Source organism: Melanotaenia boesemani, chromosome 15 (assembly GCF_017639745.1).
Source record: "Melanotaenia boesemani isolate fMelBoe1 chromosome 15, fMelBoe1.pri, whole genome shotgun sequence".
Taxonomy (NCBI): domain Eukaryota; kingdom Metazoa; phylum Chordata; class Actinopteri; order Atheriniformes; family Melanotaeniidae; genus Melanotaenia; species Melanotaenia boesemani.
Genome location: NC_055696.1, coordinates 9,179,090 through 9,200,977, shown reverse-complemented (window position 1 = coordinate 9,200,977; position 21,888 = coordinate 9,179,090). Strand labels below are relative to the sequence as shown.

At 38.8% G+C, this 21,888-nt stretch overlaps 2 protein-coding genes across 4 annotated transcripts in view; one reads left to right on the top strand and one right to left on the bottom strand.

The window, feature by feature from the left end:
- Position 1: 1 nt before the first annotated feature.
- On the bottom strand, positions 2-9,123 carry nfrkb (nuclear factor related to kappaB binding protein). 3 transcript variants are annotated; one of them, XM_042008080.1, is made up of 26 exons: positions 9,019-9,123; positions 8,412-8,556; positions 8,114-8,315; positions 7,224-7,351; positions 6,948-7,119; positions 6,583-6,687; positions 6,428-6,501; positions 6,272-6,353; positions 5,991-6,186; positions 5,765-5,876; positions 5,550-5,676; positions 5,382-5,459; positions 5,208-5,284; positions 5,007-5,053; positions 4,829-4,889; positions 4,568-4,742; positions 4,355-4,461; positions 4,040-4,163; positions 3,681-3,760; positions 3,295-3,491; positions 2,911-3,181; positions 2,639-2,818; positions 1,741-2,472; positions 1,124-1,230; positions 815-953; positions 2-520 (listed from the first exon to the last, which is right to left on the bottom strand). In XM_042008080.1, exons 2-26 carry the CDS (start codon positions 8,535-8,537, stop codon positions 383-385), a joined length of 3,837 nt encoding a protein of 1,278 aa, XP_041864014.1. In that variant the 5' UTR covers positions 8,538-8,556; positions 9,019-9,123; the 3' UTR covers positions 2-382. The 3 variants fall into 3 exon arrangements, with proteins under 3 accessions (XP_041864014.1, XP_041864015.1, XP_041864016.1); XM_042008081.1 differs by having other exon boundaries at positions 815-950; XM_042008082.1 differs by having other exon boundaries at positions 3,295-3,488.
- A 1,271-nt stretch (positions 9,124-10,394) lies between these two features.
- LOC121654588 (ryanodine receptor 1-like) overlaps positions 10,395-21,888 on the top strand; it is a 47,041-nt gene continuing 35,547 nt past the window's right edge. Inside the window, exons 1-25 of the mRNA XM_042008798.1 lie at positions 10,395-10,439; positions 15,398-15,517; positions 15,614-15,736; positions 16,084-16,158; positions 16,256-16,334; positions 16,423-16,535; positions 16,614-16,713; positions 16,803-16,899; positions 17,402-17,476; positions 17,552-17,709; positions 17,792-17,964; positions 18,077-18,198; positions 18,345-18,513; positions 18,651-18,786; positions 18,917-19,012; positions 19,163-19,281; positions 19,366-19,499; positions 19,593-19,834; positions 20,020-20,212; positions 20,335-20,551; positions 20,767-20,871; positions 20,962-21,065; positions 21,149-21,232; positions 21,356-21,515; positions 21,660-21,807. Of these exons, the coding sequence (XP_041864732.1) occupies positions 10,395-10,439; positions 15,398-15,517; positions 15,614-15,736; positions 16,084-16,158; positions 16,256-16,334; positions 16,423-16,535; positions 16,614-16,713; positions 16,803-16,899; positions 17,402-17,476; positions 17,552-17,709; positions 17,792-17,964; positions 18,077-18,198; positions 18,345-18,513; positions 18,651-18,786; positions 18,917-19,012; positions 19,163-19,281; positions 19,366-19,499; positions 19,593-19,834; positions 20,020-20,212; positions 20,335-20,551; positions 20,767-20,871; positions 20,962-21,065; positions 21,149-21,232; positions 21,356-21,515; positions 21,660-21,807 (3,187 nt within the window). The remainder of the gene's footprint in view (positions 10,440-15,397; positions 15,518-15,613; positions 15,737-16,083; positions 16,159-16,255; positions 16,335-16,422; positions 16,536-16,613; positions 16,714-16,802; positions 16,900-17,401; positions 17,477-17,551; positions 17,710-17,791; positions 17,965-18,076; positions 18,199-18,344; positions 18,514-18,650; positions 18,787-18,916; positions 19,013-19,162; positions 19,282-19,365; positions 19,500-19,592; positions 19,835-20,019; positions 20,213-20,334; positions 20,552-20,766; positions 20,872-20,961; positions 21,066-21,148; positions 21,233-21,355; positions 21,516-21,659; positions 21,808-21,888) is intronic.

Sequence of the window (21,888 nt, the reverse complement as noted above, 5' to 3'; positions counted from 1 at the left end):
CTTGTAAGTGAACAAATATATTAAGTCACAACATTCAAACAAATGAGATCAAGGTTAATTAACTCCACATTTGTTAATATTACATAAAATAAAACATTAAGTACAGGACAAAAACAAACCCATTGTCATATTCAAGGAGGTGAACCTGGTAACTTGGAAAAAGGTCAAAACCTTTTTAAAGAGGATGTGTACATCTTGGCACAAGCTCAAAGCATTTATTTCAAGGTTTCTCTTTTGGATGTTATTGCTCAACTTACAAAAAGTTGGATACAATCACATAAAGATGATTAAAGCCTGAGAGCAACAGAGCTCTGATGAGTAAATACTGACACTTGTGGTGTACTGGACCTTCAATTCATAGCTGGCTGGAAAGATGAGATTACTACTGAGGAGCAGGTGGAGGATCAGGTGCACATTTGGGTGAAGGTGCTGTTGTGACAACAACTGTAGAAACAGATTTTGGAGACCCTGCTGCCATGTGCTGCTGAAGCTGTTGTGCCTGAACTGTTTGGATCCGAACCTTAAGAAAAAAAAGAAAAAAAAAAGCTGAAACTGATGGTGCTCTATGTTTCTGTTAACCATAAAGCTTAAGTACAAGAGATGTTATTTAGATTAAAACCAAAAATGTTAATGGCTAGAGTTATATTTGCATTTTTTACAACATCAACCATCTAAATTAAAATCCTTTCAGTAGTTATAACTTAACTGTGACTTGTAGGATCGCAAAATGAAAACTTCTTTAGACTGATAAGGTTTTGTGAATGGTTTCAATGGCCTGATAAACTTGAACAGCATAACAAATATGATAGAAAACCTGTGTGGCCTGTCCCTGCTGCTGAAGCTGCTGGAACTGTTGTGCCGTCACAAAACTGACTGGTTTGTTCCCTGCGATGAGCTTTGTGCCTGCAGGCATGGTGGTCAGGATGATGTTCCTACCCAGGCTGCTGATACTGTTAAAAAAAACCAAAACAAATCAGTCAACTAGCATAGCTGACGACAGTATATTAATCCTAAATGGGCATTTTTAAGGTTAAATCTTAATACATAGATTTTTACATAAAATTTAAATTAAATCATCTTTATGATTAAAATCTCAATTAATTCAATGTCAGCACACACTTACTTTGTATTAAGACTTCCTTTTACAATTGGTGTTGTCATAACACTCTTGCTTTTCAGTGGTTGGTTGAGCACAGAGAGGGGCACAGTAATCCGTGCAGGTAACTTCCCCTACAGTGTCATCAAAGGAAAGTGTTATTTCTGAGTCAGGTAGTGCAGTTAAAAGTACAGAGACAGACTTGCTGAGAATTATTTGAAAGTGCAGTAGGGATCAATATATATTATAACAATTATTTAACCTACAGCAAATTAAAATGTGTTAATACAAATCCATCTGCACAGCAAATGACTGAACATACAATATTTACAGGCCAGTTGATTGACAACAGTAAGAGGAAGTAGACTTAAAGAATCAGGAACAAGCTGATGAATTCCTCACCTGAAAGCTTTCTTGAGGAAACTAAGCGAATTAATTATTTAACTAGTAATAGATGTTTTAAAGTAAGAGAGTCTCTGTTAAAAACTAATAGGGTTGTTAATGTCTATAGCCACTTGAAAGATCACAGCAACATCAATCTGACTCTTACACATTACGTACGTCCTGAACATTACCTGACTTCCTTTGTACTTCATCCATAAACATAATCATATCAACAACTTGCTAACGAGTAACTCTCTCACCGTTTGTGTTGTCACAACTGTAGCGGGGACCTGTCGTACAGTAGCAGTAGCTGTTCCTATCGTCAGAGGGGAGGCAGAGGCTCCAGGAGGCACTGTGATGCCCTTGGCACCGGCGACAACACTAGCAGCCATGGTCACAACATTAGCACATGTAGACCCTGTGAGTGGTTTACTGCCTGTGGTGTTTGTCATTGTGATAGTTTGACCCTGTTTTTGTGGAATAACACCAAGTCCTGGCATTATCCGTATGGTGGCGGCACTCTTGTCAGGGGAGGTTACGGTTGAGAAGGTTCTAGATTTTTGGTCAGCAACAGTAACAGCCAGTGTGGGCATCAAACGTATGGCTGTGTCTCCAGTAGCTTTCAATAGGGTTGGGGTAACCGTGCCTGCCTTTGTGGTCTGTGATTCCACTGTACAGGATGCAGCGCTGGATGCAGAAGACGGTGATGGGTGGGGTGGGGTGACATGAAGCGTGGCAGATATGCTCTTGCTGCTTGTTGTGGCAGTTCCCAAAAAGTCAGAGGTGAGTTTGACAGTTGCAACTGGGGATTTAGCAAGAGTTGCCATCATGTCAGGGGTGATCCGCAACACCGTCTGGCCTTTAGCGTCTGTGGTAATGGAGGACGGTGGAAGACGGAGGACATCTTTTCCCTGGATGCGCAAGTTTGTAGCCGTGATTGGAATTCCTCCCCCGCTTGCAGTCTTCATTCCTAGTTGTCCTGTGATAGAAACCTGCAGAGATGGGACATTCAACATTCTGAGATAAGTGCTCTGGGATTTATGCACTGCTAAACACCACAGTGCATAAATCCTAAATCATTTACTAACTGCTGGTTAGTATTTAAAACATTCAGAAAAGGTTAAGCTGACTATTGATTACTGAGACCAAATACTTTACCTGTTTGATGTTGGAGCTGGTGACACCTTGCAGCACAGCTGGAGAAGTAGGGTTGTTTGCTGGGCTACCAGGAGATCCAGTTTGAGGTTTGGTTACAGTTACAGCTGACACAGACAGGGTGGTTGGAACCTGGACTGGACTACTACCTGATGAACTTCTTAGTGGTACAGAAACCACTGACTATGGATTCAAAATGAACACAAACAGAATCAATTAAAGACTTTCAATATACAAAGAAGATATACAATTTGTATGCCAAATTTTCAGAGTACCTGTGAAATGCCCTTTGCTGCCATTGAAACTGGCATCCGGATCTGATGCGGGGTCTGATGTACCAGAGTGGCCTGCTGACCTGCTGCTGAAGAACCTAGACCAGGCTGAGCAGGAACAACCCGCACTTGAGGGAGGGAGCCCGCTGCCAGGTGACTCACTATCCGAGCTGTGTGTTGGGATGTAACTGGCTGGGATGTGGGCGGACAAGCTTGACTACTGGGTAAGATGGCTCCCAGTTGGGGCAGTGAGGGAGGGGACACAAGAAGAACACTGTGAAAGAAAGAGAGGGTGGAAGCAACAGACAATGGAAGAGTCATATTCAAATAGCATGGAAGAAAAAAAGAGGTAGGTACTGAACATAAGAAATAACATGGTTAACTGACCCTGGGCTTGTTTTGATTGTATCTGGGACTCCAGTCTTTGTTGGTGTGGTGGCTGTGCAGGGTAAGGGTGACTTCGGGATTCCAGGTGTGTTTGGGGTGGGCGTTGTAGGGACTGGTGACATGGGATTAGAACCTATATCCTGTCCTGACTCCAGACATCCAGGGGTTTTGTTGCTTCCATCTTTACTTCCAGACTTCTGAAACATTAACACAACTTGTAATTCATTATCAACAACACAATTATTTAATTAAATACACTACAAAACAAATTAGAACTTCAAATAATAAATGTTCATTCCTTCTACAGCACCACAAATCTGATAAAATCCTCTGAACACCAAATGGAGCTAATTATTTGTGTTGTAAACTAAAGGTATTGGACTCACAGGTTTTGATGCTGGTTTAGGCTTTTGCTGCAAAGCTTTTCTTGCTTTCGCAGCTGCAGCTTGAGCCTGGTGGATCCTCTCTGAATGGAAAAAAAGAACAGAACTTTGTTTTTATGCCATGCAGTGATCAAGAAATGTTGTTTTTAAACATAATGGTTGAAAAATATACGCTGAAAAGCTGAAAAATGTTCTAAGAAAATTTACTAGTCTTCTTTTCAAAAATTATACATAGTTACAAAGTAGAATATTTTCCTGTTATTCATTGATCAGTTATGGAGAAACACTTTACACCACTGGACTGAAAAAATGTATGAACTGTGAAAAAATGTGCAAGAACTGTTAAGCACATTCTTGCTTACCAAATTCCTCTTGGCTGCGATGGCGGTGAAGGTAAATCCACAGTTTGCGACCAATATCATACTTGACACAGGGGTCTTTTTCATAGTGGAGTCTATCCAGGGCCCCACTGACAACTGTGTTCACCTAAATGGAAAATACAGCTCTTTACAAACAGGAAATGCCAACATAAGTCCGCTTCTGCCTTTTTAAAGGTGGAAGTAATGTACAGAAACAAATCATTTTTAAAGATAACAAATTAGTTAAGTAAAAAAAAAAAAGCTGTAATATAAAAATAAATACAAGATAAATCCAAGAGACAAAAAAAAAGTTCATACTTGTGCACTTGTGACATCTGGAGCAAGAAACTGTGAGTCCTTCAACAGTTCACAAATCTCTGCCCTTGTTCCTTCTCCATTAGGTAACCTGGCTGCTGCATCCCGTACTAAATACATAATGAGGATAAAAGCCAGAATTGTGTTAATGGTCTCCCAAAACACTGGGTAATGCCCATGGCTAAACAAAAATCAGAGTAAAATAAGAATTCTAACCTAGTGACAGAATGGTAACATATGGCGGCCTGTCTGAGCGAAGCAGTGTGTGCTCCCTGGCTTTGTTCAGAGACATCTCCTTATCAAACACCCCTTTAACAGGCCCCACCACAGATTCAAAGCCATGCATCCTGAAGGTGAAAGCCTTGTGTGGCTGGTTGTATCGTTGCTGCTCCTAAGACACACACAAAACTATTATAACTTAAAGAGATTGTGTCAGGCGAAGAAGGCAAAGTGGTATTAATACAAACACAAACAAACCTGGACTTGAAACACTTGTCTTTCATCTCCAGTGCTGGGCCGCACCACATAATCAGTTGATCTGTTAAAGAAGAGATATTAATCGTCTCAACAGTGACTTGATATCAGGGAAACAAACAAACAAACAAACAAATAAATATATGATATTTACAGCATTTAATGAATCACTAAAACTTACAGTTTTGGTATGGGAGAAGTCATCTCTAACATGTCTTCATTTTCTGTCTGTAGGTGATAAACAAAGTCTTCTTAAAATATTGTCACAAAAAAAAGAAAAAAAAAAAACTGACAAGGTTCAACATCAAATATTACAATCCATAATATCAGTGCAGAAACTTTATTAAAAAAAAAAAAAAAAAAAAAAAAACTTTCATACTACCTTGACAACGAAGTCTTTGGAGTCCAGCCACAGCTGACAGAGTGCACTGAGGTCCTTCTCTGTGTCCTGAGTGGGACCTAAGAGGAGTCCTGAATGTTAATCTGCATGAGCACAATTCATTGTCGACATCACACAATACACCAATCAGATATTTTAACAAATGAACCATCTCACCAATCCATCTCCATTGTTGAGATTCATCAACAAATTCCACAAATGGAGAAAAGCCACTCGGGAGCGCCATCATGCCATCTTAATAACACACAATAAGGGGAAATATCAAACGGACGTTTAAATACAGTAAAAATCATCATCTAAGTAAGAGTGAGCTCTGCTGCTTACCTTTAGCATCTCCTGCAAGAAACTGCAGAGCTTGAAGGACCAAATCGGACCAACATGAAGCAGATGAAAACCAAACATTGAGGGTACTAGCTGGAGAAGACTGCCACATCTGAACCTTTTCCTCCAACTTTGAGATAAAAATGGTGGTGTTATAATAGTTGGCAATGTGATTAGTTAGATAGTAGATAATGTGAGATTCTGACATGAGTATATACCATTAAAGTGCTGGCAAAGCCTTCTGCTCTTAAGATGCTTTCCAACAAACTGAAGAAACTGAAAGCTATTTCTTCAACTGCAACTGGGCTGTTCTGGCGCTCCTCTACAATCCTGCAATAATAATATTTTTTCACATTGGCATCAGAGAACCAGAGACTCCAGGCCATAGATTTTATCCAATCAACATTGTAAAGATTCTTGACAACTTGAGGGTACTCGACTCACTCCTCCTTGATGTTGGTTTGAGGAGTGGTTGGTGCATCTGGCTGGCAATTGATGACGTTTACTGGAGGGGCTGATGAGGCGTCTGAAGGTGGAAGAGTGTCACTAGGATCCTCAGACTCCACTTTTATTGTCCTCATTTTTTTCTTCCTTCTCTCATCTCTTATCTTCTTCTTAGGCAGAGACAAATCGAAGAGGGCTGGAAGATGAATACGAAAGATATCATGTTTATCTAAATGAAATAAAGAAATGTGAAATTTTAACTAGTTTACTTATTTACTTACGCACTGCCCCCTTCCGACCAATATTTGTTCTTGAAATTATGTCTCCAAGATGGATATCAGAGGTCATCAAATCTGGATGGTCCTGAGGAAACAAGCCATTAGTGATACAGTGAACAAGTAAAGACAATCATTTGTTTTTCTTCTATCATAACTTACTGGCTGACGCTTCCTCTTCTCACGATGATTTTGAAGCATGACTTTCAAATCCAGCTCATCCAGTTCTACTTTTTCTGTTACAAAATGAAAGCTCTTCATGCATCATATCCCATAAGCTTAAACATTAAAGCAGCATACATGAAACAATCACTGACCAGTAGTCTTCATGTCTAGGGTAGAGAGGCTGGGAAGAACTCTGAGTGAGACGGTGGGCGATGGAGAGGAGGGAGATTGAGGTGCTGGAGTCCATAATGACATGTCTACAATCACATGCAAATAAGACAGGCAAAAGAAAAAGTAGGGTCAACTTTACAAAATTGCTCAGCTACACTAATATGATATTCTAATATTCTTGGAATGTTTCAAATTGGGTTCTCAATCTCATTTTCTCTCTTTATTTTTCTGTGTTTTACTACAAGTTGTTACTATTATTAAATCAGCTTGCAAATCCACAAATCAGAGAAGTACATCAGGAGGAGAACAAAAACAAATCATAACCGATAAAAATCATGACACTGACCATCATCATCAGATGAAGCATTGCTGTCTCCACACTCAGTTTTGACCTCCTTCAGTATGCGACTCAATCTTCTTCGCACCCTCGGCTCCCGCATTTCAGCTTGAGTCTTGTTCGGCAACCTTCTTTTTGGAGGAAAGTCCAGACCATTGTGAGCTGCAAAATCCAGCAGCTCCTACAATAAGAAGACAGAACAATAAGACAAATTAATAGGATGCAGATCAGATACAATAAATGTATAACTATAGATGGAAAGAAGAAGAAAAAAAAAAAAAACACCTTTCTGGAAACAAGGATCTCCTTCAACAGTCTGTGGTAATACTGCTGAAGGGAGTACAAATGGCGCTTCCTCTGGGACTTGGAACACAATTGTCTGTACTTGACCACCTCAGGATTGAAGAAACCATCTAAATTAAAATAATGACAGTCAAAATGTGAGAGGGATTCAAAAATCCATCCAGCTTTATACAGTTATGTGTTCGTTTAGAGCAGGGATGGGCAACTACAGTCCTCGAGGGCCGCAGTCCTCAACAGCTTGTTGTCAAGTTCTGTCAAAGAATGTTGAATCATTTATCTCATTAAGGTGTGCTGCAGCAGAAAACATCAAAAACCTGCAGGACTGCAGCCTTTGAGGACTGACTTTTCCCATCCTTGGTTTAGAGGCAAGCAGGCAACTAGAAACATTTATAAACACGAGACACCGAAAGCAAACAGCATCACTTCATATTTTAAAGCAATAACATTCTGTCATTAACTTTTTCTGTAAATATTTCAGACAGGATCATATTGACATTCTTGTACAGAGTCCAGGAAGCTTTTGCCCTCCAAGCAAGATTGGACAGCACACAATAAAAAGTCCTAATAAAGCCAAAGTCTTTAAACATATCATATGACCACACATGTTTTGTGTAAAACATATGATGGGATTAGCTGATAAACATAGCTTTTCTTGTTGAACACCTGGTACAACAATACAGTTTGGCTTCTTATTCTAGTATTTTTTGTACCTGCTACAAACAATGTGGTGTTTCACAATGCTCACAATTCTTTCTACCTAGGTTTATAATTTCCACTGTGTGTTTCAAGTGTCATCTGTCAGACAGAAAATGAGGCTGCAGATGCCACACTGATGAGGAAAAGTGAATGTCTGAAGGAGTTCGAGAAGGTACCTCTAAATAGCTTCTGTGCAAGATGAAGAGGGTTTCCAAAGTTAAAATTCCTGTTGTTGAACAGGTCACTGATGGTACGGTCTTGCTCCTCAACATCCTTGTCAGGAAACTGTGGCAAAAACTGGCGTAGGTGTTGTCTCTGGCTATCAGTCAGTACTTCATTCCAGGTGCTCTCACTCATCACAGAGAAGAAAATTTCAGGCTGGTGAAAACACAAGACCGCAAACATAGAGGTATGACCTGCATGGCGTCTTTGCAGATAAACAACAGCATTTCATTAGAGTGCCAGACAACTTACATCCTCAAGCAGGTCCTCTGGAAGGTTCAACCTGCAGTTCCCAAGCAAACATTCCTCTGTGATTTGACCATCGTTTTCCTCTTTAGGATCTAGAGGCTCTGTAAGCATGCGAGCGAGAGCATCCATTCTTCTCCTCTGTACCAGCCTTCCAAGTATTTAAGAGAAAAACACATTACTGTAAAGACTCGTAAACCCTTCATAGTCTACCAGTATGAGCTTTTCTTTGAGTATGCCAACATAAAAACAGACAAACAAAAAAGTTTATTTATGGTTTGAGGAGCTTTAGCAGATTAGCAAGTTACTATCAAGGAAGTGTCCTCCAATGTCAAAACGTGAGCCACTCTGCACAATATCACGACACTGCTTTTTAAGCCGAGGACGTAAAGTTAGCTAGCCGTAAGATCTTCGGCTAATGTAATGATACTTAGCTTTTAGCTTTGCGACGAGCTAAGCTAACATTAAATAGACGTTGTATCGTTTGACTTGTCTTTTAAACAACGGAACGCAAATGCAAATATGTTTTCAGACACTGTTAATTTTTAACTACACATGATATTACTGATTACTTACGGCTAATGAAAATATAAAAAAAGCTCGAAGGGCTTACCTGACACTATATCATTTTTAAATAAAAAGGGGACTGTTTGAACGGTGGACAGTTTTCTTCTTCTAATCAAACTGGGTGATAATGTTGCACTTCTTGATTGCTACTGCCCTCCACAGGAAAGACAAGAGTATACACACAACTTAATCCAAAAACATTTAAATCTTGTTTCTATGAACATTTTAAATTCGATGTACAATGCTAAATAGGTGCTTTATTATTCCGACATAATTCTTTGTATTAATATCTGTCCCTCACCGGCCTGTGATTGTTGCTGGACAACCGTAGTTACCCGTTACCTGCTCAGTTAAATGTTAGCCGAACAGCTAAGAAGTGTCACCAACACATAATTTGTTTTAGGTATATATTTCTTTTCAGTTCTTAAAATTCTCCTGATATTTTCTTCCCTTTTACGGGGAAGCAGATCGGAACATCAAGGAAGAAACTACAATGGGTGCAAACTTATTCCTTTAGGTAAATGGAATAGCTAGTCATATGGACAATTTTTTCTCTTTTTAATTTTTATTTACATATCTATCAGATATATACATTTTATGCAGAGAATATATCTGTTTCATTAGTGATTTTATTGTTTCATTGTTAAATGTTATAAATTAACTAAATGACTTAAACTAAACAACTGTTTCAGTTATGTAGTGTCGTTTTTAAACAGTTGTAACAACACAACTTAGTATTGGTAGGTAAAACATTATTGCTTGATCAAGACTAATTTATTTGAGAAAATGTGGCAATTAGATTGTGTTTGGTAGAGGATGGATGGATTGTGTCCACAAGTTAGTTCCTCTTTGCTGTGTTGGGTAATTAGATTATTTTGTCATGATCTTCAGTTAGAAAACATGGGAAAATGATAATTAAATCATGAACTTGTTACCTCATCATATACTGGTTATATATTTTAATAAGTGGCTAGTATATATCATCAATACGGAAATGATGTACATGTTAGCAACATAAACAATGTGTAGTTTGTGAAAGCACTTTTTTTTGTTTATTTGTTTCTTTCATTATGAAATAATATGGTATCATGAAAATAAAAACAGGAAAAACATAGATATTTTCATTTTGTTTGATTAGGTATGACATCAGAGCAGGACATAAAGGTACAGAAACTAGTGTGTGAAACACTGCTTCGGTTTTGTCAGCTTGCTCCACCTTTCTATGATGCTGTTATGAACAGCTGTAAATAATGAGCAGTCAATCCCTGAGCCTTATAACACAGCCTGGGAGAGGCAGGGGACACACTTTGCCCTTCAGACAATTTCCTTATGTAGCACACACACTGGTACTGGGAGACACAGAACTGTGAACAAAACTGCTTTCCATTTCTCTCGAGGTTTTGCTTTTAATACCTCAGGAGGATGGCAGAAGGTGCTGACGAGGAAGAGATCCAGTTCCTGCGTACAGTAAGTGATGCTGTTTGACTGTCTTCAAAAACTTATGCCATTAACAGTGGAGAGTAACGAGTCTTGTGAACATGAAATAGTTTAACATTAAGTGAGGAGTGAGTTTCTTATACACAGAGTGAACATAGATTGGCATGAACAGGTGGCTGCTTTTGCCAGCATTGTTTCCTATTAATATCCAAGTGGGGATTTGATTTACTGCTGTTTTGTCAGAGGAGAAAACCCCTGGTACCAGGTGTCACCTAACACATAAAACTGCACAAACATTTTGAAACGGACACAGCCATTTTTACTTTAGTTTGACACTTTAACCTTACTCAAAAACAGATCTCCTTTTTTCATGTACAGTGTGTTGTTTCTGTAGATGGTATTTGGCTGCACTGGTTTCAAGCAAACATTGCACCTGAAGACCTCATGATGAAGCAGCCTCACCAAAATAAAAAAAAAAATAAAAAAATGGAGAAATGGAGACCCACTTCTGTGTAGATTTGTAAATCTCAACACTATTCTCAAAGAATATAGTTGGCGATTGAATGGTGGCAGGTTGGCTTTTGAATTAGTGTGACCTGCTGGATTTAATTGTGCCACACTTGACACCAGTTTCATCGGAATGTGGATTTTTCTTTTTTGGCTTATGGTTTGCAAAAACACAATTGCTGACATAGATATGAAATAAAATGCTAGTCCTTTCCTTTACCTTATGAAGAAAACCACCTATATCCATCTGCAAAACCGGTACTGACACACTGCAGCCTTCTGTTTAATTTATATTTACTATATCATGTTATATGATGTCATGTTTTAATTTTTTCTTATAAATAAATGTCTCATACTGCTAACATGCCCTGAACTAAACTCCTAAACTGAACTCACGCTGTTTTGTTTTATTCTCAAGTCATTAGTCTTTCTTTATTATGAACATTTGCATTTGAAGTTTTGTTTTAATTTGTTTTGCTTTATTGGAAATAATGTGTGTATATATATAAATATATATAAATACATATATGTAGGACATTTAGTTTATTTTTGCTGCGTTAGTCGCAGTCAGGCTATCAAGTTTGCTTATTAGGCCTCCGTGCTGTGGACTGTGGAAGGACATTGTGGCCTTGCAAGTAGACAGCTGAAATGTAACACTCTTTATTTGGAGGGTCAGTGTTGATACTACTATGCATATTCAACATTGTGTCACTCAAGTGGTTTTTTCTAAATCCTGGTAACTCTATCCCTTACATTAGCCTAAGCATGATGCTGAATATCTATGGACTACATTTCAGCATTACTTGAGAGTGATCACTGCTTGATAAAATTTTCTGAAGCATGGCAAAAGTAATCCATTTTGCTTAAAGAAACAAGTGTTTAAAATGTGGATGAGCATCGATGTGACGGAATTCAAATTTGTTTTCTTCTCAATATCAAATCTTATTGTCTCCGGACTTGAAACACAGTACTATATGGAATATGTTAACAATGTGTCGTTAGGTTACTGTCAGTCTGCTGCTGTTCACTCTGAACTCAGCTGGGTTCTATATTTACTGTGTGAGGATTAGCAAGTTCAAAGCTTGGCCCATTTCAACACCTGCTTACTTCAGTCCATGTGGAAGTCTTACAACTTGATCAAATACTATGATGCTTCTTCTCAGATGTTATTTTCAAAGTATATTGTCAAAAGTTCTGACATAAATCTGAGTCATTAATGCAACTTGTAAGATAGGTAAGGAACTATTTTACCAACTTTTTCAGCTGTCTGATAATCCTGATTGAGACATACCTGCTGTCACCCAGAATGTGATTGTTGCCATCATGACCATACTGCTCCTCTGCATAGGCTGTAAAGGACGGATGAGGCCTCTTGGTCTGAAAGAGAAGCTTGTATGAAAGACCATTATTCTAAAATCCAGCAGGGGGAGCTTTTTGTCAAAAGAAATTCTGTTTACCCATTTTTAAATTTTTTTTTTTTTTACTTTAATGGTTTCACTTTTGGGTCATGGAACCAGTTGAAGCAATTATTGATCCAGTAAAAGCACCAGCTAAGAACTGGTTTGCTTTTCCACAGCCATCAAGCTACCAGGACCACACCATTACATCACCTTAAACATTGCTTCCTGTATGTGTTGAGCATCTGATTCCCACTATTACAGAAAGTATTCCAGATTTATGTGAAGATACACAGATGTCTTACTTTTTCCAGTGTAATTTATAAGTAATTTTTAAACAATAGTTGGTGTTTGTGAACATCCTAAGCAATACACGCCTTTCCAAATGCTAAACTCTATTTATTAACAGCATTGCAAACAAGATTTATACAATCTGTCTCAATCAGTTGAAAATGGAGATTGTAAATGGTCCTGTCTGGCACATTGGTCAGTGTACAAAAACACAACTGGTGATATTCAAACACTGAACATCAAAAGAAGGAAGAGAACAACGAACTGTAATCACCCTCTGCTGCTTTGACTTTGCTTTCATGTTAAAATAATATGTTTTGCTTGAATTTAGCAGACTCGCTGCTACCTTGCAGTTCCAATATTTAGTTGGTCTAGCTGATCTCAATAATCCTACCTCCAGCACCTGAGATTAACAGTCCTTTGGTTTCCCCAGCAAAGAGTTGATTCTACAGTAGCATGTGTTTCTACATAGAGCTAGTGTGAGAGCTTTAGTGATGATAGTGGAAAACCCCACCTTGTATTGGAGCCCAGAAAAAAACTCTACTGGTAGCTTATTTTTTTTTTTTATCTTAGTATTTATAGTAAAATTAACTAGTAGTTAATAGTCATTTAGTAAATGAAGGTCTCATTTACAGATAAATAATATACTGTAAAATAGGGCTACTTGGAATCGGTAACTACCTTTTTATAAATCCGTATGCAGTGCTAGCTGATTTCACAGTGCTCAATCTGTTAAGTACCAAGAGGATGAGTGCCAAAATACAGAACATGAGGTTCAGAAACCAGCTGGTGACGCCATGGCAACAAAATCCATCTTTTAAAAAGTCTACATGGCTATAACACATTTGTTTATTTATAAAGTACTAAATATATGCAGCAGTTGTGTGTAGAGGAGGATTGAAGTCACATTATTCCCTAATTTCTGCAGCATGCTGTCAATAAATCTGTTTAAAGTATCTTTAATGTCTTTATAGCTATGCTATTAAAGTCAGAACTATGTCTACACAAAACTACACAGTGCTGTTTGCTGTTGTAACTTGGCCCTTTCATTCCTACTTTTATAGTAGTAATGAGCAGTTAATGTCTCATATAAAGTGTCAGATAATGTTTTTATGATTGGAATTTAAGAGTGTTTGTACCTGTTGCAGTGTGTTGTAAATATACAGGATCACCACACCACCATATATAGATCAGTGGTGGGAAAACCAATAGGTCACTTCCACTTGCGTCACGACAGGAAAAAGGCCATTCATAAAACACATTTTCTTTAAATGATGTTAAAGCTCTGTTGATTCCAAAAATCAATAAATGAATAGATAAATCACTTGTAACACACTCCATTCAGTTTATGTGTCATGTTACGAGCATATTAACACCACTCAGTGATTTCAGATAGCATGCTGGCGAAGCAGAGTTAAAGGTGTGACACAGCAACATCAGAGTCTAATGCAAAGTTTTCTACCTGGTCAGCTCTTCTCTTCATCTGTTACCACCGCCAGCTCAAAGGGAGCTTTAGCAACCAGTGACTGAATTGTGCCGTGGAGTATTTAATCAGTTCTGTTTTATTCATGAAGCTCTAATTAACAACACAAACTCATCTCAGATCACTTTAGGCAGTGAGAAAAGCAAAATTCTGTTGGAGCAGAACTTGGCACAGTGGGTAGAAAACATAAACATTTAACCAAAAGAAATTTCCAGCAAAACTAAATAAGGGAAGGCCCTCATTTGTTTCATCTAAATGGGTTGAGGGGATGGCTAGAAACAAAAGCTTAGCAAGAACCACAACAAGACAGTACACATCTGTGCAAATTGAAGACATATATTTATTTTGTTTATATAGTTAATGTACAGAAAATTATGTTTTCTATCAAATTAGATTATTCAATCAGTCCAGTGCTGGGATTTTTTTTTCTCTTGGCTGTCAAATCCTACATATATGCTTTCCAGAAGGCGAAGTGTGAACAGCAGGTGCAGCAGCCTGAAATAGAGGGCTGAGTGGGGTCTTGGAGCCAGATAGGCGGGGGAGATTAGTGCAGTGACATGCACTGAGAAGTATAGTTATAGGACATAGAAGTGAAGGTTAAAGAGTTGTGTACAGAAACAGAAGGTTTTCCTGGGTGTTATATATGGGAGTATTTCTAGTTGTGTATTATTTTTGCTGGCCACAATGATGTCAGTTTGATTTAAGGGTAGCTACAAACTTCATCATTTTCACAAATGTAATCTTGTGAGACATCTAAACTCTCTGTGATCTTTCCTAATTCCTTGGTATATAAACACATTTAATTTAGGTCACAAATATGTTAGAGTGTGGATTGGCATAGGTGTGTGTTGCAGGAATTAAATGCCAGATCAGTTGAGAGCGGCATTTGTGTTTAGGAGGATTGCACCAGAAGATGTACAGCTTTTACATTTAAAAATTAGAATATACACAGTCAGAAGTGGTTTTACATTTTCTTTTACATAGAAAGAATTTTATTCGGGTTTTCTTCTGTCATTTTGAAATGAAGTCTTAATGAAACAAGCGCTTTAACTTAACATTTCAGTCAGAAAAATGTTAATCAGAGGTGTAAACCAGTGTATAGTCGGTGAAAAGTCATTTGTTTCAGCAATAACACATGGAAATCTTTCAAGTAGACCACCAAGATAAAATGATTAGCTTCAAATGATTTGATTTACTTGAATAGTTCTTTTAGCTGACAGTAATATTTAGTCAGAGATGTGACAGGGAACTTTCATTGATGTCACTCTCTATTTAAATGTCTCCTCTTTTGACTTATTTTGTTTTTGTAGGATGATCAAGTGGTGCTGCAGTGCACTGCATCTATTCTTAAGGAACAGATCAAGGTGTGTCTGTCATGTGAAGGATTTGGCAATCGGCTGTGTTTCCTTGAGACCACCTCAAATGCTCAGGTAGTGAAAAGCAGCAGCGTTGAGGCTCTTATCTCATTTCTGGTAGAATTTGCATTACCTCTGTTCACCAGGTTTGCTCATTGTTCTGTGTTTCAGAATGTCCCTCCAGACCTTGCCATCTGCTGCTTCATTTTGGAGCAGTCCCTGTCCGTGCGAGCGTTACAGGAGATGCTCTCTAACACTAGTGTTGATGAGGTAGGACACAGTGAAACAAAGGTAGTTTTGCTTTGTTAAAAAAGGTACATATCTTTTAGATGTGCTATACCTGTGATATAATAAGCAAATTAAATGTTCATTCAGCAAATAAAATATTGTTGTTTCTTGTCTTCCTTATTGCATCTTCAACCTGCCTACAAAAGGCGGTCGATCTGGATAAATGGGTAAGTCCTTTCACTGACCTAGGTATTTTTCTTTTCTCTACTTCTCCCTTAGTCATCACTTTGTCAAATCTTGAATGATGCTTTTTTTATGACCTTTTTTTTAAAATAATAATGTAGCTCAGCTTATCTGTTGATGTATCAACCCTAACTCATTTAGCTGACTCTGTCTCTTTGGCCTCACTCCAGTCGTCACAAGGTGGAGGTCATCGAACCCTGCTGTATGGACACGCCATCCTGCTAAAACACACTCACTCCAGCATGGTGAGCTCAAGCACCAGCACCAAGCAGCAGCTACCAGCTGTACAACCTGGCGTGTCTTCTCTTGATGTTACCTTGTTGTCTCTGTCTTATGCTGCAGTACTTGAGCTGTTTGACTACTTCACGCTCACTGACAGACAAATTGGCTTTTGATGTGGGTTTGCAGGAAGACTCCACAGGTGGGTATGAATGTTGTAATTCAACATCATCAACACACACCAATTTAGACATCTGTATTCTTAATTGTCCTCTGTTTGTCCTCTGTAGGCGAGGCCTGTTGGTGGACCATACACCCAGCCTCCAAGCAAAGGTCTGAGGGTGAGAAGGTCAGGGTGGGAGATGACCTCATTCTGGTCAGCGTTTCTTCAGAAAGATACCTGGTAACCATGATTATACCATCAAATAAATGTTTGCTTGTCAATTATCATTAACAATATTACCATCTGCACTCTGTTAAGCACTTGTCCTATGCAAGTGGTGACTTGATGGTAGATGCTTCCTTCATGCAAACACTGTGGACCATGACCCCTGTGATGTCTGGGTGTGAATTAGCTGAAGGTCTGTAGACTTGTTTTTGCAAAAAAAAAGAAAAATGGGCCTTTGTATACAAACATTTTTAACCAATCCTAAAAATGGTTGCCTTTCAGGTTTTCTGACTGGAGGATATGTGCTCAGGCTCTTCCATGGTCACATGGATGAGTGTTTGGCAATCCCAGGAGCTGAACAAGGAGACGACCAGCGCAGGTTATTAGCATTTTTCATTTAGTGTGCACAATTAGATAATAATTGGCATTCTGATGAATCTCTGTTGTTTAAACTTTAACTATAAGTTCTTTCTCAAACACTTTCCCCTGAAGTTACCTACACAGTTTAGAAAATGCCTGTGGTTTTTGTCTCATGATGCACAATAATGTCCATATATTACTGGAAGTACTTAGAGAGTGCAGACCTCTGCCAAGCCATTTTTTTAAACCAATGATTGTGAGCATTATTTTTGAGTTTGATGCTCTAATGACAAAATTATCCCTATCTCCCCATTGTAAAGAATCCTTAAAAAATTCCTGGATCCAGGTGGTGATCCGGATCACCTCCAAAATCAAATCACTTGTTCCTTTTTTCATCAGTGAGATTTCCTAATAATGTAATCAAAATCCATCCATAACATTTTGAGTTATGTTGGGAAAAAAATCTGAATATTTCCAGATTTTTCAGATGCATAAGAAATATCCTTTTTTTTCTTTTTCAGAGTTGTTCATTATGAAGGCGGGGCCGTGTGCAGCCATGCTCGGTCCTTATGGAGACTTGAGCCACTGCGTATTGGGTGAGTGTAGATTCTTGTTGCTCTTTTAATGACTTTTAAATTTGCTGAAGCTCATTTGTTTCTGTGTTTTGGTAGCTGGAGTGGGGGCCACATTAAGTGGGGCCAGTCTTTCCGGATACGCCACATAACAACGGGCAGATACCTGTGCCTGGAGGAGGAGAAAGGACTTTTGTTGGTGGACCCAGAGAAAGCCAATTCCAAGATGTCAGCCTTCTGCTTTAGAATTTCTAAGGTCCAAATTGAACTATACGAGGCTTGAGATGCTTGCTAAAAACATAAATAATACTAAAAACATTAAAAAAATTGTTTTGTTCAAACTACAGGAAAAAATTGAAGTGACCCAAAAGCGGGATGTGGAAGGAATGGGCATACCTGAGATTAAGTATGGAGAGTCCATGTGCTTCGTACAGCATGTCTCAACTGGCCTCTGGCTTACATATGCTGCTGTTGATGCCAAATCTGCACGTTTAGGCCCTCTGAAGAGAAAGGTAAATCATCAGGATTACAGCAGAATCTTTAATAATTGCTTGAGCAGCATTTATTTAAAACAGTTGCTGTATGAGTGTAAGGTGGATGATTTAGTCTGTGTTTGATTTTTAGGCCATACTCCATAAAGAAGGTCACATGGATGATGCTCTCACTGTTGCTCGATCTCAAACAGAAGAGTCTCAAGCTGCCAGAATGATTTACAGCACTACAGGCCTCTTCCACCAGTTCATCAAGTAACTCGTCTTCAGTAACATTTTATTTCAATCTTGGATAATAGCCATGTCTTGGTTTTTATAATTATTTCCATTTTTTTTTTGCAAGCCATTTGCTTTTTTCCTTAGTGTTCTTTTCATGTCTCCAGAGGTCTTGATGCACTGAGTGGGAAAAACAAATCTGTCAATCCCCCATCTCTGCCCATGGACACAGTGGTACTATCTCTCCAAGACCTTATTTTCTACTTCCGACCCCCTGAGGAGGAGCTAGAGCACGAGGACAAACAGTTCAAGCTTCGCTCCCTCAAGAACAGACAAAACCTTTTCCAGGAAGAGGTTGGTTGCTCCAAATTGACGGTTTATAAAATAGCTCAATACTGTATGTAATTTTGATCAGTTGTTGAATTTCCAGATGGTATTATCTGTTTTTGGGTCTCTTTCAATTTATTTAATTTGTTTGTTTGTTTTTATAGGGCATGATTACACTTGTTCTGGATTGTGTTGATCGGCTTAATGTGTACAACACAGCCGCGCACTTCTCAGAGTATGCTGGGGAAGAAGCTGCAGAGTCATGGAAGGAGATAGTAAATTTACTGTATGAGTTGTTAGGTATTTCCTTTTGGTGATTTGTCCTATGCATAGGCTCACCAGTTATATTCCACACAGAGATACTAGATACTCTTCCTATTTATGATTATGCTGCATTACTGAAATTTTCCACTTCTCTTTTTCTGTGAAGCCTCTTTGATCAGAGGAAACCGAGCTAACTGTGCTCTGTTCTGTGACAACCTTGACTGGCTGGTCAGTAAACTGGATCGTTTGGAAGCATCTTCAGGTACACGTATATGAGTGTCTATGCTGTACTTTATACAAACCATATTAAAATGATAATGATTAAACTCTTGAGCTCATCTTCCAGCCCATATAAAAGTCATGGACCACCTCAGCTTATTATTTATGCTGCATGTTGTCATTTGTACGATAGGAATCCTGGAAGTGCTGTACTGTGTTCTGATTGAGAGTCCAGAGGTGCTGAATATTATTCAGGAGAATCACATCAAATCAATCATCTCTCTTCTGGATAAGCATGGACGCAATCACAAGGTCAGAAAAACATTTAAATCTTTTGCTTACGACGCGTTAGCTGACCGTTGCCTTCATCCACATATGTCCACATTTTCCTTCCAGGTCTTAGATGTGCTGTGTTCTCTCTGTGTGTGTAACGGGGTGGCTGTGAGGTCCAATCAGAATCTCATCACAGAGAATCTTCTTCCAGGTCGTGACCTTCTACTTCAAACCAGCATTATCAACTATGTAACCAGGTATGCTGGTTTATATGAGTACAAGCTTTTTCCTCTTAGGAGAGGCCTTATTTAAACAGATTCTCTGAGTTTTTGTTTTTTTGCCATTTTCAGCATGAGGCCCAATATTTTCCTTGGAACCTGTGAAGGATCCACTCAGTATAAGAAGTGGTATTTTGAGGTGATGGTAGACCATGTGGAGCCATTCCTCACAGCTCAGGCGTATCACCTGCGTGTGGGGTGGGCTTTGACAGAAGGCTATAGTCCTTACCCTGGTGGCGGGGAAGGATGGGGGGCTAATGGAGTCGGTGATGACCTCTACTCCTATGGTTTTGATGGCTTTCATCTCTGGTCAGGTAAAGTAGACATGGTATGAATTAGTAGTATGTTTTTGCACTTGACTAGAAACCATACAAATGTACACAGTTAAGTTTATTATCTTTTAACATCTTTATCTATATGTAACACGTGAATTGGACCTTAAATAATTTGTGAAATCCAAAAGACGGAATAAGATTTAACTTGTTTTATGTGTCTGCAGGACGTGTTCCACGCCACGTTGCTTCTCCCAGTCAGCACATCCTGGCAGCTGAGGATGTGATCAGCTGTTGTTTGGATCTAAGCGTTCCCAGCATCTCCTTCCGAATCAACGGGCATCCTGTTCAGGGAATGTTTGAGAACTTCAACCTGGATGGCCTATTCTTTCCTGTTGTCAGCTTCTCTGCCGGCATAAAGTGGGATATTAAAAGTTGAAAAAAAAAAGAAATATACTGAATGTATTCTATTTTTTTTTTTATCAAGTTTAAACAAAATTGGAAAAAACTCACTTGTGTTTATTTTCTATTTCAAATTTAAGGCTTCGATTTCTTCTTGGAGGGCGTCATGGAGATTTCAAGTTCCTCCCACCTCCAGGCTATGCTCCCTGCTATGAGGCAGTGCTGCCCAGGGACCGTTTGCGGATTGAGCCCATCAAGGAGTATAAGCACGATTTTAATGATGTCCGCAATCTGTTGGGTCCAACCCAGTCTCTTTCCCATACAGCCTTCACTCCTTGCCCTGTGGACACTATACAGGTAAAATCCTGTTTTGTTTCATTTTATATCACAGCAGTAATTATAATCTTCAGGCCTGTGACTTGACATTAAAGTTGCTGCAGTTTTGACCTCTACAGTTATTTTCTCTGCTCTTTATGCACCTCATTAGTTAGTAAATTATGCCAGAAAACTTAACTCTTAACATATTTGCACCCTAATCTCTTACATTGCACTGATCCTTTTCACTGTTTCAGATTGTGCTTCCTCCTCATTTGGAGCGCATTCGAGAGAAGCTTGCAGAAAACAGTCATGAGTTATGGGCTGTTACTCGCATTGAACAAGGGTGGACGTATGGATTAGTGAGTGTTTTTAGTCGTTGTTGTCTTTCCTACAGAAAATGAAGTTGTGCGCACTAACATTTTTATTTAAAAATTTTTACTTTTTAAAAGTTTCGTGATGACAACAAGAAGCTGCATCCCTGCCTGGTAGATTTCCAGAGTCTGCCTGAGCCGGAGAAGAACTACAATTTAGCAATGTCTGGAGAGACATTGAAGTACGCCAGAGTCTTTACTTAATTAACAGCATTGGGCTTTTATCTCTTTGTACTTCTAATGCCTTGTGTGTTGAATTTCAAAGAACTCTGCTGGCTCTTGGCTGTCATGTTGGAATGGGAGATGAGAAAGCAGAGGAGAATCTGAAAAAGATCAAGCTCCCAAAAACGTAAGCTGCAAAACATATACTCATTTAAGTTTATTATGAGATTGTTTCTCTTTTATAAAGAATGATGGAAGGGTCTGCATAAAGCTCTATATGACCTACTCTGATGAAGTATGATTTGCTTAGTTACATGCAGATTAACGGATACAAACCAGCCCCTTTGGACCTCAATCATGTCAAACTGACTCCTAATCAAAACACTCTAGTAGAGAGACTGGCAGAAAATGGACACAATGTGTGGGCAAGAGACCGGGTTCGTCAGGGCTGGACCTACAGCATTGTGCAGGTATCAGTTTCTGTTAGGGGAGTGATCACCACGATACCAACAATAAATAAGTCAAGATATTTTCATTGATATGTGCTCTATGAAAAGCCTTTTTTTAATGCTTATATAACTCATGTTTATATTTATTATGATTTTCCTAAATAGGATATAATGAGTAAGCGCAATCCCCGTCTGGTTCCGTACAACCTGCTGGATGAAAAGACTAAAAAGACCAACCGAGACACAGTTTGTGCAGCAGTTCGCACTCTCATTGGATATGGTTACAACATAGAGCCGCCCGATCAGGAGAGTAGTAAGTTCATATTGCGTTTCTTAGTAGGATAGAGATGTGTGAATTTTTTTTTTTTTTTCCTGACAATATTTCTTTTGAAAA